This window comes from Heterocephalus glaber, unplaced genomic scaffold (genome assembly GCF_053883595.1).
Source record: "Heterocephalus glaber isolate CG9 unplaced genomic scaffold, H.glaber_assembly_v1.0 deba00001472, whole genome shotgun sequence".
Taxonomy (NCBI): domain Eukaryota; kingdom Metazoa; phylum Chordata; class Mammalia; order Rodentia; family Bathyergidae; genus Heterocephalus; species Heterocephalus glaber.
Genome location: NW_028258315.1, coordinates 50,420,834 through 50,439,198, shown reverse-complemented (window position 1 = coordinate 50,439,198; position 18,365 = coordinate 50,420,834). Strand labels below are relative to the sequence as shown.

The 18,365-nt window shown below is 39.7% G+C and overlaps 1 protein-coding gene across 7 annotated transcripts in view; it reads left to right on the top strand.

The window, feature by feature from the left end:
- Positions 1–18,365, top strand: part of Foxp1 (forkhead box P1) — a 471,410-nt gene that overhangs the window by 229,256 nt on the left and 223,789 nt on the right. For all 7 annotated transcript variants that reach the window (XM_087181343.1, XM_087181341.1, XM_087181338.1 and 4 more), the window contains one exon: positions 7,826–8,010. In XM_087181343.1, coding sequence (XP_087037469.1) covers positions 7,837–8,010 — 174 coding nt within the window. In that variant the 5' untranslated portion in view covers positions 7,826–7,836. The remainder of the gene's footprint in view (positions 1–7,825; positions 8,011–18,365) is intronic.

The window sequence follows — 18,365 nt, the reverse complement described above, 5'->3', positions numbered from 1 at the left end:
TCCAGGCAACAGAATTCTGATGGCCTCATTCACTAAGTTGCCATGATGCTATGAACGTATTGTTCGCTTTGGCCACTAGAGCGGTTAGGGGCTGGAGGTGAAGCCGGAGGTACGTGAAGTGTGTCATCGAACACGCTGCTCATTAAGTAATGTTATGAACCTGGCCTTGTGTACATTAAATTATATGAAATATGGAAATGAAAAAAATCCTCTGAACTGGTTGTTGCTCACTTTATTCTACCAGCCTATTTATGAGAGTTTGGCTGTTTGATTATTCAAGTGATGAAAGTTTGGGTGGCTCTGTCAAGTTTCTCAAACTTCAAATCTGTTTTGTTGGGTGGACACGCATTTTATGTAAGCTTTCCAGAACACCTGACCTTCAGAGGCTTCTTTGGGGTGACCCACATGGTCTGCACTGGACAGGCACAGCTCTTAAGGGTCTGTGAGCTCTTCTGGATTTTTGTGCTTGCAAGCGAGTGGAAACGCATTTGCCTTTGTCCTTCTGTTTCCCAGCACCATTCCTTCCTCCTTCCATAGTTTGCCCTCAGTTACTGTGATCACAGCACATTAACTCTTGTCTGCTGGGAGAAAAAGGAACAATCCAACCAGAGTTGAAAGCCTGAATAATATGTTAGACATCTGCAGTATCAGAAGGGGGGCAACTTACTACCTTCACTCATCAGTGCCTTATAAAGATAAGAGTGTCAAAGAAGCTTAAGACAGATTTTTCATGGCAGACACTTACAGTAGCTTTCAACAGTGGTGCTACCATGGCATGGAGATTCAGAAATCCTTTTTTTCCAAATATGAAGTCTCTTCTTTTCATACTTGGTGAAGAAGGGAAGCCATAGCTTTTGTTTAACAATATTATTTTGTTACTGCTCTATTCTGCCAACTCTATTCTACGTCATAAATTACAGGGGAAATTAAACATCCTGTTTTCTACCATTTCCAGTCCCTTTAAATTGTCCTTGTGTGAATTAAATGCCCACCACGATGGGTTTGGGTAAGGTTTTCTCTGGTTAATTATCTTACATTTTCAAAAACTGAGATGATTCTACTTCTTAAGACTTAATCATGATTAAGTTACTTTGTGAATTTTAGATCATATAACGATTACACATTCCAAAGAATTATAGGAAGTAGAATATCTAAAAAATAGGAATATAAAGTTGGTGACTAGCACAAGCCCTTGATCTCATTTGATCATGACATTAGACCTGGATTCTTCTCTCACTTAATCGTTTAAATAACAACTGCAATTTTTTCATTAAATTTCTGCTGTATATAAGGCATATCTAAAAACGAAGTTGGATATTGCAAGCGCAAGGACCCGAGTTCCATCCCCGGTACCCCCCCCCCAAAAAAAATGAAGTTGGAGATAAAGTATTTGTTTTCATTTATAATTGTTAAACAAATGGAGGTAGACGGGTAGAAGAGGAAATTTTTAATCTGAATGCCTTTTTTTCATTTAATTCATAGTATAAAATATTTGTGCTTGAACTGCTAAGCACACTTTCTATTTCTTCTTTTGAATGCTGAAGGCAAAAGAAGCAGCATATCAAATTGAAACTAAGCACAATTTTCCCAACTTTAACTAGGATGCTTTACTGCCCTTGGCCCCCAAAGTTGTGGATGCTTCCTACTGCCATCTGAGATACATTCCTTGTGTCCCTGCTTGAACCCTATATTCCAGGGGGCTGGAGAGATGAGCCACTCCTTAAAAGGAACAGGGACCAGGATGCTCTGCTCTGCTTTCTAGGAGGCTTGTGCCTAGGACAGATTTGTTTCTCTTTCCCCTGGAGACTTAGCCTGTCACTTCCAGGACCTTACCTTCTGCTCACCCAAAACCTGAGATTATTCTAACTTTGCCCCAATGCCCTCTATGACTAGGTACATACCCACACTTACTTTGATTTTTTTTGGTACCAGGGATCGAACTCAGGACCTTGCACTTGCAAGACAGGTGTGGTGCCACTGAGCTAAATCCCTGGTCCCTGTTTTGATTTTTTAAAATGTGCATCTGACAGTTCCACTGTTCTTGAACTTTTTCTACCTAAGTGTTGAATGAATTTCCAGATTTTTAAAAGATAGATCTAGACATCTATAGTGCATGATGAAGTTGATAATGCATAAATCATTTTTAACAACAGGTAATATGCATAATTTATGGTGTTACAGTGCTATCTTTTTGATATTTATGATGGATAATGCTCAGTTTTTGCCCTCATATTACTGCTTTAAATTATACCACAAGAAAATTAATGAGAAAGTAGATTTATGGGTTTCATTTGTTTGTCAATTCGGAAATTAATTGGGTGTTAATTTTAGCCGTCCCTCATCAGACCAAGACTTTAGTATTTGTGCATTGCTTTGCATTCATTGTAGCTTACCTCCCATTTACTGTGGGTCACTAGCTTTGCATACATTAAAATAGCCCTCCGGCTTATTCCCTTGATTACTTTTTGAACTGCCATGCATTAGAAAATTTACGCCTTTCTGTTATAATTATGAAAATTTGGTATTGGAAGATGGTGCCTTCCTAACACAGCATCCTGACTTTTTTCCTACTCTTGACTCTTTGGTAGTCTTCACTTGAAGTAGGGACAGTGGAGCAGTGGGAGGCAAAAGGTGTTGTCTGAAGGGGGTTCAGTCACAATTTATGGAACTCAGATGTTAAAATAGTTTGACTGTTGTGCATGTGTCTCTTGTGTGTTGTGCCCCCCTGCCCTCGCCCCGTGATAATTTGCTGCAGCCCTGCTTGAGACAGAGCTTTGCATCTTGTGGCCAGTGAGCACCACCATCCTGCTCTCTCCTTATCTGCCCCAAACCAAACCATGCCATCACTTTGGATTCCTTTTCACCAGCACTGGCTTCCCTTCCTGCCCCTGTTCCAGCAGTGCCCTGTCAGTTGAAAAGCAAGCTTGGGTCTCATGCCAGGGTGATTTCTCCCCTGCTGCAGTCCTCTGAAGGTCTCTGACTTTCACCTGAGGTGTTTTCTGTTGTTGGATTCCCTCTCTTCCAGATGAAAGTAACACCCGTGTAAGTCATGAGAGCAAATGACTGGTTTTACTTTCCCAGGCTGTCCCACCATTTGTGTACCCAGGGAACCCTCTGTAGCCTCATCTCCCTCCTTACACCTCCTGTGTGTGTCTCAGGTTGCCCTGTAAACCCCTTACCCATGTTGGGGGAGCCAGTGCATTTGTTGGACGAGGCATAGAAATAAGTTTATGCATTGTATCTTAGTATAGACGGGTCCATCTTCTTTTTTGCTGAAATATATATTTTCCTGAAATATATTCAATGAGAGTTTTGACTCTTTGTGTACCGTGAGTGATTTTAAAAGTGCCTTCTCGGGCTAGGGATTTAGCTCAGTGTTTTTGCTGCCTGCTGCGCAAGCGCAAGGACCCGAGTTCGATCCCCGGTACCAAAAAAAAAAAAAATGCCTTCTCTTTGAACTAAAGCCAGCCAAGACTCCCACCCTTATGCTTTTCCACTCTACAGAGTGCATGGAATTAGCTTAAGATAAAGAAAGAGCTTTATGTTTACTGTTTCTAAAATAATAAAACTCATATAGTCTTTCTATTTTGGGCCTGTCTTCCCTCCCTCCCTCCCTCTCACCCTGTCCCCTCTCCTCCTGTTTCCTTCCCTCCCTCCCTTCCTCCCTCCCTCCCTTCCTCCCTCTCTCTTTTCCTTCCTTCTTGTAAGCTTCTCTTTATCTTTTCAAAATTGCATGCCATTTTCCTTCTTTCTTTGCATATGGAAAAGAGTGAGAAAGCATTTTCCCTTTTGGATGAGAGGAGGATCGTGCAATTGCTCTAATCATTTTCCTAAAAGTGATTTTACCATTAAGTTTTCTTCTGTTCTCTCCATAGAAGTAGAAACATATTTTACAAAACTATGTTTAGTTTAATTTACACATCCTTTCATGAACAGACCAAGTTCTTTAAGGGCATTTATTCTGCTTCATATAAATAATTGATCAGCCAAGTTAATTTACTTCTGCCTGACTTGGTCAACCTTAATTAACTGCCCTGGAATCAAGACTGAACTTTTTGTTAGCTTAAAATCTTTCACAAGCATGATAACAAGGGCTTTATTTTCCCTAAATTTTCAGCATCAACACTGTAACCAAGGAAATAATCATAATAATAAAGCACTGCTTTAATTTACTATAAATATATTGGCCTGGACATTATGAATTTTCCAGAATACTTCCAGGGAGCAGCTCTGTTGGTAACAACAATAAATAAGCATGCTAAACTCCATTCTTAGCCTTTTCTGCCAGTCCCTGTAGCCACAAAATCGATCTTTCGAAACCTGTAGCCCTGTAGTTTCCAAGCCAGATGAGAAGTGGGCCATTTTGGTTTCCTAGGCCTTTGGAAATCTGGGTAATTGTACCATCAGCCTTTGTTGGGATTGTACTTAGATTGTGTAATTTCATTAGTCTCCACTCATTTGGAGAAGCCATAGAGGAAGGCAGAGGAGTGTTGGGGTTAGTTTCTGGAGAAAGGACCTGTTAGTGGGCATGGTGTGTCCTTCCTGTTCAGGCACTTATCTTTACTTTGTCATGGAGCAGGGGAGTTTTTTGGTAATGGGGTGTCCAGAGGGAAGTGAAGGCTATAAAAACTGGATTCCTAGGACAACCTTCCTCTAAGAAAAGTGTATAATGTTCCATGATAGAGTAGATGGATGCTTTTTCCAGCCATTGAGTTATTCTCAGTTGACTTTCACAATGTACGATGCAATAGAAAAAGATAGATACAGTTGTTTGCTGAAGAGTGCTAACACTTTTCCTCCCTGTATTTTAATGCTGTCCTCCCCCCACCTGCCATCCTCATTGTAGTCTCCTCTGGAATTTAGTTTTCTCTTTGCTCATTTACTTACTATCTTACCAAAGGGCTTTGTGAACTGGAACGATTTCAATCATTTAACGAATGAACCAGGTTCATGTCTGAAATGGGGTATAGTTGTGGCTATATCTACCCCTTCATTGATTGAGATTCTGATTTCTTTTCTGCAAAATGGATAAAACATTTACCAGACTTATCTCTGTCATATAGACTCATTAGGAGTTTGAGAAGTACATAAGATGACTTTGCTGTTTGTAAGATGCAATATAGTTATAAAGGTTTATTAAATGGCTTGGGACATGTTCAATAGAAATACTGCTAGCCCAGATACTGTTAGGAATGTTCTTAGACATTGACACTCCTAATTCTTCACATATGCTTTTCAAAACACCATCTTCCCCTGATTGGTATGGGAGATTATGGGAAAATTTTAAATCTCCCAACCTACATACTACTGTTAGCACTTGACTAATTAAGGACATCCTTAGACCAAAATAATCCTTTATGCAATTTTGGTCCCCAAGCCTGCACTCTCACAAACCTGATTCACAAGCCAAGCAGCTTGGCCCCATGCCTGAAAACTTGTACTGGAGGACTTGGCAGTCTTCTTTGGAACTGCAAGGAGCAAAAACAGAGCCTTCTCATCAAATTGTGTATTGGAGATTGTTCTTACTCCACTGGCAGGGCCGGTGTCAAACCAAGGAAATAAAAGCAGGGCTACTCTCTTAGACACCTGCTCTGAGGTCTGAGATCCCGATGTCACACGGTTGAAGGCAGCATTATATCTGCAGCCCTGTTCGCTAGGACTGAATATATAGCTGTATGTGCTCCATATATGTGTGGTGTAGAATTTTGAGGGTCCAGTCAGTGATATATACAGGCTTCCAGAGTAGGCATGCTTGTGGTATATCCTAATGGGTTTCCTTGCTAACCAAGGCAACTATTCTCCTCTGTAAATACCCAAATGCTGACTCTTTCTCTTAGCTTCTCTATAAATAGGCAATTGTGTGGAGGAGAAACAGATAGACGTAGGTTTCATAAATTGATTCCTTTGTTGGAGATGAACATGGTACTCTTATTGCCTGACTTATTTCTGAGGGAAGGTTTGTATTGGTTTTTTTAATAGAGTCTTTACTCTGAGCCGTAAAGATATGAATACAGTTTTTAAAGGCCAGTAATTACTGGAAAGTCTGATCCAAAGAGATGAGAGTGTATCAGCTGTTGTTTCTGGCTATGTTACTCACCTGTTAACAAAAAATGTCATTCTTGATCCACTTTGGATTGGATTAACTTTAAGAAAAATGTTGTATGGTTTTGCAAAATGTCATCAGGTTGTATCATACAATGCACTGAAAAGAAATCAAGATACAAAATCTTTTAATTCTTCCATTTGGGTTTTATGCATGGCTGCAGAAAATAGACTTACATATTTAACAGAGAGACAACCTCCTCCTTTGAAGATGTCCAGAAAGGTTCCATTTCCCTCTTGTTACATAGTTCTTGCAGGGGGAAGGATACGTAGCATGGATTAAACAAATGTCCATCTATGATCAGAACAAATTTGCATGAAAAGTTTTCCGCTTTATTATCTGAGGTTGGCATTTCATATTGAAGTCTTAATTATTCAAGCATTTCTCAGTTTCGATATTTGTGCCGGCAGCTTCAGTTAGTGACTTTTGTTTTTCCTTATCAAGACCTAGCCTGTAACTTTGGAGTATGGACCCTCCACTCCAAGTTTTTGCTTCCACTGCACTTCAATCATATGAAAACACTCTGTGGTTTAAAGCTTGAGATCAGAGCCAAGTTGTTTAAATCTTGATCCTGCTATTACTAGCTGTGATATACAGTAGGCACATTCTCATAAAGCCTCAAATTTTCTCATCTGCAAACTGGGCATATAAATTGTTATCAGAGTGAAATTAGCGAATATACATAAATCATCTGTAGTGTGGACAGACCTCAGTAACACAGTGGTGTCATTCATCTCTCAGGCGATACTAGCAAATATTATCTGTCTTTTGTCATAGGATACTTGCACACCTTTATTGATCCGATAGTTAAAATGGCTCTGTGGGATAATGGTTTGTGCCTAGAGACTAACAAAAAGAAAGAAACATAGTTGATCTCTAATGATTCCTTTTTTTACTATGTATTTTTTCTAGGAGGCATTCAGTACTTTAAAATTTGTACCTTTTCTTAGATCTACCTAGATAAGATTTTTCTACAAAATTAGTTATAAGTCCCACCCAGCATTTTCAGACCTTAAACCAAACTATAGATCAGTAATTTACCCCAAGACACATCTGAATCTGAGTTAACTGTAAACCAAGGATCATAGTCTGAATTTATTTGGCTTCTGAAAATTGGAACCCCCTTTTCTAGAAGTGGCCTATCTTACTAGAATAACCAGTTTTGAAGTGTTTCAGTGCCTGCGTGATTCCAAGGAGAACATATCCCTAAAATGCTTTTGGTTTGTGACCTTGAGGTTTTGGGGCACAAATTACCTCAAGGGGCCTCCTTGGTAATGCATGCCATGCCTTGATATAGACTAAAGCTGGAGAATATTCTTTCTGTAAGAGTGTAGCATCACCATGGAGTAAATTAACATTCAGTGTTACTCCTAATATGCTCAACAGGATGACTTCATGTTTCTGAGCCAAGCATCCAGATACCATCAGAGAAATTTAATCCTAAATTCTAGGCTCACCTGAATATATTTATTTTTCCTAGGGGGGGAAAGATAATATATTTGAAACAGCACTGCAACTTGAATTGAGCCTGACAGTTCGATACTCCTACACTAACGGACCAGTTCACTAATGAGGGATAAATTGAGTGAAAGAAAATGACAACTGTTTACAGAGTTTGGCAACATTTAAAGCAGAATCCTTTCCCCTTATGTAGAACAACTGTTTTAACAGCTGTTTTTTTTCTCTTCTTCCTTCTCCCCCTCCTAAAAATCCTTCCATCAGGTTTTTGAGTCATGATGCAGGAATCTGGGACTGAGACAAAAAGTAACGGGTCAGCCATCCAGAATGGGTCCAGCGGCAGCAACCACTTGCTAGAGTGCAGCGCGCTCCGGGAGGGACGGTCCAACGGGGAGGCGCCGGCGGTGGAGCTAGGCGCTGCTGACCTCGCCCACGCCCAGCAGCAGCAGGTAGGGGCTTGGGCATCCAAGGTGGTGGGGGCACGTTTTACCGCTTGGGTGTGCTCTTGATCACTGCCTCTGTTTCGTGCTCTCCGGTCTGTCTAAGGCAGCATCTTTTAGCACCAGTTCACTGTGATCCCACTGGCTGGCTTCAGACATTGATTGTGAGTTGTGAGTCTGAGGGTTCCTTTCTGCTGAGTGGTTGTGGAGACTTAAGGGTTGAGTGGCCTTGGGTCAGTCCAGGCTGCTTTAACTGTTTTGATAAAATTATTCTTTGGAGAAGTGACTCCAAACATGACTGTTTAACAGAGACAAACAATAATTTTTAAAACTAGGCTTAAGTAGCCCTATGAAGAAAGAAACAAGAGATGAAGAATAAAAGTGAGAAATAAAAGATATAAGAAGAGAGGCTGGGGATTTAGCTCAGTGGTTCCGCCCCCTGCTCCTCAAGCACAAGGACCCAAGTTCAATCCCAGGTACCAAAGAAAAAAAAACAGAACAAAAAAACCCCAACCTGACAGAAAAGATGTAAGAGAGAAAACAAATCAATGAATAAGGAGAGTAGAAACAAATACAAGCAGAATTGGTTAAATAGCATGTGGGGCTCTTTTTGACATAGGTAACAATGTAGGAGATTGCATCCCAGGACCCCTCTCTATTTAGGGATTTTGGGTATTTACATAGTTTCTTGTGTCCATGTGGGAGATGGTATGTGCCTAAGTCTTACTGATGTATTTATTACCTCCTATTGGTGCCTTCCTCAAAGTGCACAGAAGTTGGGACATACTCATCCCTGTCACCCTTTGTGCAGGTATGCAAATAGGTACCTGTGAGTGAGTGCTAAGACATTTTTGAATGGTAAAGGTGACCCAACACACAGTGTTATGTTGGCAAAGTGTTGGTGAAAATTCAAATATAAACAGCATTTCATTGAAGACCACCTTTGGTTTCCCAACCTCTGTTGGGACCAGAAAATATCACTAGTTTTTGTTAATGATAATGGATGGTTGTTGCCCCTTTCTTGTCCTAAATTTATTTATTTCGTTCTTAATTAGGGTGTCATTTGGAATCGGGGAGGTGGGGGAATGATGTATCTCTGGGCCTTTCCGAAAGACATGGAAGTTATTGCAAATCTTTTCTCAAACCATTTTCTTGGACTGTGAACCAGAAAAGATAAGGAAACCCCTTCTTGTGTAAGAGAGAGAGAGAGAGTGAGCGAGGGAACTTTTGACAGCTTCTGAAGCATGTTTTATATTATCTTTGCTAAGAGTTTTTTTTTAATATTAAGGAGTCATTAGATTGTGAGCCCATTACAAGTTCATGGAACCAACATGAGATGGGACTGTGTAACATTTTGGGGAAAAAAACACAACAAAGAGGAAAAAAGGGAAACTAACTGGCAAGCCAAATCTGATTCAGAGGGCTTCCTGTGAGTGATTTGATCTCTCTTTGGCAGCCCCAACTGTTTGTGCCTGTGCCTCAGGCTCGCATCAGCTGGGGTCTCCATGTTTGTTGTGTATTAATTTCATGCATTTAAGTTAACACAAATGGCCACATTCTAGCCAGTGAGGTTGTTAAGGAAACCCAGCAGTAAATGGTAGAAAGGTATTTGTGCTAACATACGTTTATGTGAGATCCTCGGCTCTTTATGGTTGTATTGAGAATAATAGTTGGTATTTTAGAGCACCATTTTCTGTGCCCTTACTAGACAGAGGTCAAGATCAACTGTTTCTTTATGGAGCTGTTGAGGTGGGGCTCCTGACTCAAGATAGTGTGAACAGTAACACCAATAGTAAATTGACTACACAAAATAAGGCTTAAAAAGTGCATTTCAGTAGTATCTTCTTTAAAAATTATCAGTCGGCGGCTGGGGATTTAGCTTAGTGGTTCCGCCACCTGCCTTGCAAGCACAAGGTCCTGAGTTCGATCCCCAGTACCAAATAAACAAACAAAATTATCAGTCGCGAAATTATTTATCCATGTCTTCTGTCCTTACCTTAACTGTGACCACTTTTGAAAATTTGTTTGAGTTATTGATTTAAAGTTCATGAAGTTGATTTTGATTATACTTTGAGCTATTTTAAAATATTTTATGGCAATTTTATTTTTGTTTGCCATTGATATGTTCTGAGAAGAAAAAAAGCAGCTAGGTTTGGCATTGTGGCTGAAATCCCACTTACTATGGTTGGCAAGTCTTTTGGGGGTTTTTAAAATAAAATATTGACAGCTCTTTGACTCCCCAAAGTATATGATGAGGTTCTTAACAGGTTGTAGGAGAAACAGGAAATCCATGGCTGAAATAAGAAAAAGTGCAGGGATGAAAATGTGTTACAAGACTAAAGTTACCAGTTTTCTCGCAGATGACACTGCAGCAATTAAACAGTTTGGAGGCGATGGACTTTGGTTGTTTTTGTCATTTTTATGCTACAGGTTTTTACTTGAAGTGAGAATACCAGCAGTGAGAAAATCACAGCCATGCTGAATTCATTACTGCAGTAGTCACACAAAACCACGGATAAAATTTCAATAACTGCAGGCCACAGTTGAGTAAACAGTTGCACTGAAATTTAATTCCTGTTGACTTTTCCCCCATTCCTCGCCAGGGGCACATTCTGATTCCATAGTACAAAGACAACAGGGGTTACAGCTTTGATTAATGTAGGACAGTGGAAGAGAATTAGAGCTGTAAAAAATATGTTAGAAGCCTATGGAACACAAAGATCTGCTTAAAAGGGCCTGGCATAAAAATGAGTTGATTGTACTCTGTGTTAAACCTAATGTTACAGGATTTTCCAGTTGCACCAGTACCATTGATGATATAGGGAGCATTTAAAATGAATAAATGCAAACCTTTCTGTGTTTGCTTTTTATTACTAATAGTGATTACAAATTACAGCAAATTCCCTTTCAGAAAGGAGGGCTCTGACAAAGGTATCACTGGGAAGTAGTATATTCCATAGTAGATTTGGTTTATAGGTTGGCTGAATTGGATGTGAAGCAGAATTTGTTTAAAAATATTATCTTGTTGACAACTTAGAGAAATGGAAGGAATCAGGCTTTTCCATCTTCTCTTTGAAAATCAGAATATCTGGTAACCTTGGGCCAATAGTCCCACAAGGGCAGCAATTGTTGGGAGATGAATTGCTGCTTAGGAGCAGGAGCCCTCCCCCCTCCAGCTCTCTCTAGTTCCCACGGAGCAGTGTGCTCATTTATGCCCCATAGGTAGTGGAGTTGGTGATTCTGGTCTGGAAGATGCAGTCATCACTCAGAAGCTATCAGGCAAGGAGAGGCACTGCCATTAGTGGGAGCGGCCCGCAACACACTCACAGACTGTCCTCAAAACTAAATGTATCATCTCCGTACTGTTTCAACTCTATTTATATCTGGGCCATGAACTATTGTAACAATAGTTTCCTAATAATGTAATTTGATAGAGTTTCTGAACATTTTCTTTTAGCCATTCAGTAATTCTTCATCCAATACCATAACTGCTTTTTATTTCCTATTATGCCTGCCCCATTTCTGTGTCTGTAAAAGTTCTGTATTGGAGATGCACTTCTCCATTATGAAACTCAGCAACAAATACTATTACCAATTACTAAAGTTTTTTTCCCCTGTAAAGAAAGGGTTTTAAAATGTCCAGAGCAATTTCATAAACTGTGTGGATTAATGCATTTTAAAAGTCTTGAATTTTAGAAAACCGAATTTTATTTCCATATTGCTGCAAATGAGAGCTTTTTCAGATAAGCATATTACATAGAGCATAATGTTTAGAAGTTTCTCCATATACAGCATATGCTGTCAGGTCAATTAACAGAATGCATACTAGAAGATGTTTATTCAATAAAAATGAATAGCTGTTAAATAAAACAGCTATTTCTTAACAACATTCCATTTAATGACGGGGTTTTCCTTTTTGGCTTTTTGTTTTTTTCCTTTTCTGTTTTGTTACCACCTGGCAGTTTTATTGTCTGCAAATCAGTACGGGGAAAGTTTTGATTACTGTGGTTTCAAGGTATGGCTCTCATTTTATATGAGGAGAGCAGTTTAAAGGGAGTCTGTGAGAAAGACATTAAAAAAAGATAAGGTGTATTTGGAATTTGAACACTTATTTAGAGAATGTGAGTAAATGAAATGCTTACTTCTTATAGCTTCTTCAACATCTGGTTTAAAGTTTAGGGCCTTTTGCTCCAAAAGAGAGAGTGCACGATTCAAGTTAATAGTGTAAACAAAAGAGAGAAATGTTAAATGACCAGTAAGGAGGTGAGAGAGGTAGAAAGGATGAAGGGCATCACTTGAAAAATCATGAAAGGGAATGAGGAGGACCCATTGGGTTGGATTTTGTCATTGAATGATAAGCCATCAAAGGAAGTGTAAAGCAATCATTACACAGGACACTAAAACTCAAAGAAATAGGATGAGTATTGGAGGAATCAGGAGGAGTGTAGTGATGTACATTCAAGGAAACATAGAAAAGGGAGGCACATAGGAATGTGGGAGAATCCTGGGTATCTATCCAGGGAATTACTGGCTGCCTTCGGCATCTGGGTTTCACATCCATAGATTTAACCAACTGTGCATCTAAAATAGTGGAGAAAAAACACATTTGTACTGAACATGTACGGGCTTGTTTTTGTTATTATTCCCTAAACAAGACTGTATAACAACTGTTTACATGACATTCACGTTGTATTAGGCATTAGAAGTCATCTGTAGTTGATTTAAAGTATTTAGGAAGATGTAGGATGTGTGTAGTTCTTTGACAGATTATGGTGTGTTATATCAGAGACTGGAGCATCTACAGGTTTTGGTATCCATGGAGTTCTATAACCTGTCTCCCATGTATAACAAGGGATGACTAGAAAAGGACCAAAGTATCACCTTTGTGTCTGTGTGATACTGAGGATTGAACACATAGCCTTTGCACTGAGCTACATCCCCAGTCCTTTTTGAATTTTTATTTTGATACAAGGTTTCACTAAACTGCTTAGTTGCCCAGATTGAGCTCAAACTTGTAATCTTCCTATCTCACACTCCTAGTGTATTAGGAATACAGTCAAACTCTACCACATCTGGCCAGAGAGTCAACATTTTAAGAGAAGGGCAAAGATTCGGGGAGAAATAAATACACAAACAGAAGCTCATTTGTGGGAAAGGCACTATCCCATGGCTTCATATTCTTACCCACTTCCTTTAGGGGGGACCGTATTAAAATTCCAGAGGTCATTTTTGGCCTTGTTTCTCATCTTGCATAGGTGGCCCAGGTGACACTTGTGCAGGCCTGCTGGTGTAAAGGTAGGGTAGCAGTGACCAGCTTTGCCTTACTGTTCTACCAGTTTTTCTTGGAAAAAGGATTGCGTGCGAACTTTATTCAACTTCTCCTCTCAGGTGGCCTTTCCCTTTGTAGATGCCAGGGACTGTGTCTGAAGGGAATATTGTTGGGAGGGAAAAGATGATCACCACCAATGTATCCTAGAAAGAAGCTCTCAGGAAGGGAGTGTGGAAGTGAGTGTTAATATTTATTGAGTGCCCTCTTGAGACCAAGTACTGTGATGGGGCCGAGAACTTTCCTTAGTTGAAAGGTAAAAACCCGGCTATAATTTTAAAGAAATTGCTCTCCTGAAGTATACTCTTACTGAAGACATTACACAGTCCAAATCTGATGGAAAATATTGATGGTTAAAAATATTTGGTAGAAATCAGTAGCATCAAATCTTAGTGATAACCATACAAACAAATTGAAACAAAGTAGAGACACAAATTCAAATTAATTCTGACAAGTAAAGTAAAAGCAGCCACAACAATAACAAATTGTCACTCTTTCTTAATTCCTTTTGTGGCTATATCTGGAAAAATGCGTATTTCACCCTAACCGCTAAATTTAATTCTCTACTCTGTTCGTGTAGTCCTGCCTTCCATCAAAATACTGCTTTCAAAGATTTATGTAACTTGTGATGTGAGCCTTGTATGAAATTCTTTCAAGTTTTGATTACTAAACAGTTGTGTGCCATTAGTCTCTCCATTGAAAATTAAAATGGCATAGAAAACAACAACAAAAAAGGGAAAAGACTGCACATAAGAGAGCATGGTAATAGAAAACTAGATGCCACGTTTCATTATGAGTGAAGGGTCCCCTCTTGACTTCAAGAGAAAGCTTTGCTACTTTGAGAAGGTAATTGTAAGCCCTGACCTATGAGCTAATAAAAATAATAATAATAAAACCCACCCTATCTCTTGTCTAATCAAAAATCCTTTTTTGAACTTTCAGGAGATAGGACTTTAATGGCAATTTGTTGACAGATTAGCGTCAGTGATTGTGAAGTTTGTTTTGCAAAACTGGCAGGCTTCTATCTGTTCTCCGAAGGCAGAGGACCGACCCACTTTTCTGTGTTGCAACTGCTTGGTTTATTGACAACTTGAGCTGAGCAGGCAGAATTGTAATGTTTGCATAATGTAAACCTATAGCTCGCCTGATGGAGTTCAGTGTACTTTTAGGTAGTGCCTAGATTACTTGATAAAAAGGGTTACAAGGTGACTGCTTTTATGACAAAGAAGAATAGCAGTATAAATGCAAGTGGTACATGGAGCCATAAGAAGGAAGTTTCTGTAGAGGAGTGAACTCCCTGTTACAAAGTTTCTTTTCATCACTTTGTCTTTTCATTTAGATCTATTGTAATTATGAAGTGTCACTTGTAACATTCCAGAGACCCTTTATTCAACACTGTGTTTGATTTAGTTCATAGAAATACAGCCATATCCACTCCTTCAAGTCCCTCTACCCACAAGAAAATGTGGTGAAGAGAATTTCCCATACTGGTGTCCTTCCAGCTCTGCCCCAAGTGAGCTAATAAACATGTGCCATTGGCAGACAAGTACAGGTGGGACGTCCCAAATCTGAAACTCTAGAATCTAAAACCTTTTTGGACCTTGTTTGACTCAGAAAATTGAATTTGGGGCCATTTCAGATTTCAGATTTTTGGATTAAGAACGCTCAACCAATAAAAGTCTGTGTATTCCTGTAATCCTGGCACTCAGGCAGGCTGAGGCAGGAGGATTTTAGACCTTAGACCTTGTCTCAAAATAAAAGTGTTGGGATTTAACTCAATGTGGAGGCCCTGGGTTCAATCCCCCTCCCACCAATCTATGCAAATATTCAAGCTCTGAAGCATTTCAGACAAGAGATATTTAACCTATATTACTGTTTCTAAGCATTGGCTTCCTGAAATTCATTTGTTAATTTGTTTGCATATTCTTTCATTTAATATTCATTGCGCTCCCCTATGTGGAAGGAAATCTGGGGGCCACCCCAGTGTGTGGAGTGCTGGAAAGCAGGGGGAGGGGTGTGTGTGTGTGTGTGTGTGTGTGTGTGTGTGTGTGTGGGTGGGTTTTTGGCATAGGGAACAGCTGTGGCCACAGAGGGAAGGTGGCTAGAAGGTGCATGGCACTGCATTTGTAGAAGGCCTGGGCTTCTAAGACGGTGCAGGCTGAAGCAGAAAAGAACAGCTGTCCTAGAGGATGTGTATTGAAAATACATTAGAAGGGGTGACCTGCTCTGGCTTGGAAGGGAGAAGATCCCTGAGAGATGAGTATGCTTGACCTAACTATTGCTTTTGGTACAGCAGTTAAGAATAGGCCACTGACCTGGCCTCGTTCAATTGTGGGCACCTTGTTGTGCACCCCTCCTGATCCTTGTACTTCTCCTCTCTGCGAACCCCTTAGTCACCGTAAGGGGCATCAGGGCAGGGCTGGCCTCTCTCACTGATACTTCCCCACACTCAGCAGAGGGCCCGCTGTGCAGCCATGGAGCCATTTGGCAGACAGATGTCTCCATTTGTCTGTGTGGATGACTAGGGTGGGAAGAGAAAGGAAGGGCTGGTTACAGAGATTGTTGAAGGGAATGCTAGAAAACTGGTAGGGGCTTTTGAATTTAGAGATATGAAAATATTAAGGAGTAGGCTAGCTCAGGATTTCCCATCTGAATGACTAGCAAGATGGTGGTACCATGAAATACAAAGAGAAGTCATGGCAGACAATCTAAGCCCCTCCTATCTACCACTGGAAGGTTTTGTGATATGATAAAGAAGATATAAGCAAAACTTGCAATAAAGGATAGACTTATTATGAAAAAGTCATTTTATAAAGAGACTTTAATAAAAAGATAGCCTTTTATAAGGCTAAAAGTTGTTACTATTTTGATTATACAGGTTTATTCCACTTAAAAGTTATCAAATACTTTCCTTTCGCCCTGGCCAGTTAGTTGCTAATGAGCCTATCTTCCAAAAGTCACATGGGAAGTGCTGATAAACTGCTTGTGTTCCTATTGATCACGGAATGAGCTTATCTCTTTTAGAGAATAAAACTACCAAGTTAGATCTTTGATAAAGTCTTTGTTCCATATTGACACAAGCTTCTTAGACTGAATTTGTTTTTTAGGTGGTGGTGAGGGGTTGCATGTTGTGTACCTTTTGTTGGAAAAATACAATGTGTAATTATTAAACAGCTGGTGCTATTAGGAAACTCATTTGGGAGGTGTAGATTCAGCTGCCCAGGGCTGCGAAGCCAGTCTTGGTGGGTTGCAGCTGAGGTTTGCATAGAGAGGGAAGCTGCGGTGGGGTGGCGGCGCTGTTCTTCACTTTTATCTTCCTAAAAGGACATGGTCCAGTGTCCCGTGCATAAACTGACAATGTAGATACCCACTGTGGAGCATATAGGATTTAAAAAAAGTCAGTGACCCTAAGTTTTCCCTTAAATTAACTCTTTCATATCTGTTGCTCAGCTGCTCCTCTTTTGACTATATTCACAATAGGATGAACTTCCCAGCACAGATTCCCCTCTAGCCAGGTTCCTTACAGTGGACCATTTATTTGATCACTTACCATCTAGAGCACCACAAGGGAGTTGGCAGTATTGTGTCATGGCCACTTGTTGAGGAAGACAAAGCGTCAGCTGGTCCCACACTGGGGCTTTTATCCCTGTACCTTGTCTCGTCCCCAACTTCTGTCTCTCCACATTGAACAGAAGGTGACATGATGTCTTTTTAGTCATTCAAATCCAATAACTTTTAATCTGAAGGTTAAGTAGTGAGATATAAACTAAGAGATGATAATATCAATTTTATGTTCACTGAAGGGCACAATATTCCTCTTTCTAGTAGAAGGAAAATTGTGCGTAAAATGTCTTTTGCTTTTCAACAGCAGAGTCATACCTTTCAGAGCTGAGGGAAGAAACGGTTTTGGAAAAATTTAATAAAATAAGATATGGCATCCTAAAGCAGGGCAAAAGTGGCTTCTCTTTATTGTAATTATTAAGTATTAATTTTTCAAGGCTGCATGGTATAAAGTTGTTCTCTTTTTATAGCCTCTTGTATTGACTCTTGTTATCCTCTCTCCGAACTCAATAACCTTTTACAAGGTTAAAGATGGGAGAGAATGACACAATTCTCATTCTTTCCTGACTCTTTGTGGTCCTAATGTATATGATAAATAATACCATGATAATATTGCTTACCTTCTCTCATTTTTTTCTTCCTCCTGGTGATATTTGCATTTCAACTCAATAGGAACTCAACATTCAAAAGCACTAAGTGGAAATGCCTTTACCTTGAGCATTTTATTATGATATTCTGATTGTCTCATCTGATTTGTATTGTCTTACACATATGAAGTTCTGTGCTGTGTAATATATGTGCTTATATATATTATTGTATACTTATACATTCCCTCACTATATCATTAATACTCCTATAAAAAAGGAAAAGCATCATGCCTAATCTGAGCACGTGATATTTCCACTTACAGTGATAACAATTATAATTTAGTGGTTCACAATTATAATTGTCAAGATTGCATTCTAGAGATAATCTTCAGCTTGCCTCAGCTCTTTGCTCAGTGCCTTCCTTAGATAGGTTCTGGATGCCAGGCACCGAGTAAAGCCTGTGGTAGGGGACAGGAACTGGGAAATTGTGGCCCTCAGGCCAGCCCAGCCTGCTGCCTGGTTTTGTAAATACAGGTTTTATTGGGATGCAACTGTACACTTGTGTACCATTGTTGTGTCTGCTTTCATGCTACAGTAGCATAGGTAAATTATTGCAACAACAGATTGCATGACCCACAAACTCTAAAATGCCTACTATTTGGCTTTTTACAGAAAAAGTTAGCTGACCCTAGATTGATGAATGGTAGATGTGGCAGGCAGTATTTACCTTTAAAATGTTTTGTTCTTACTTTGTAGAGCAGTTCTCATTTTTTGCTAAATCCCCCCTTCCCCCATTCTTTGTATTTAAATGGAATGTTAAATTGAGAAATAAACATTTATGTACAAAACAGTTTTCTAGAATGGTGAATCAACTTGTAGGTGTCCTTATA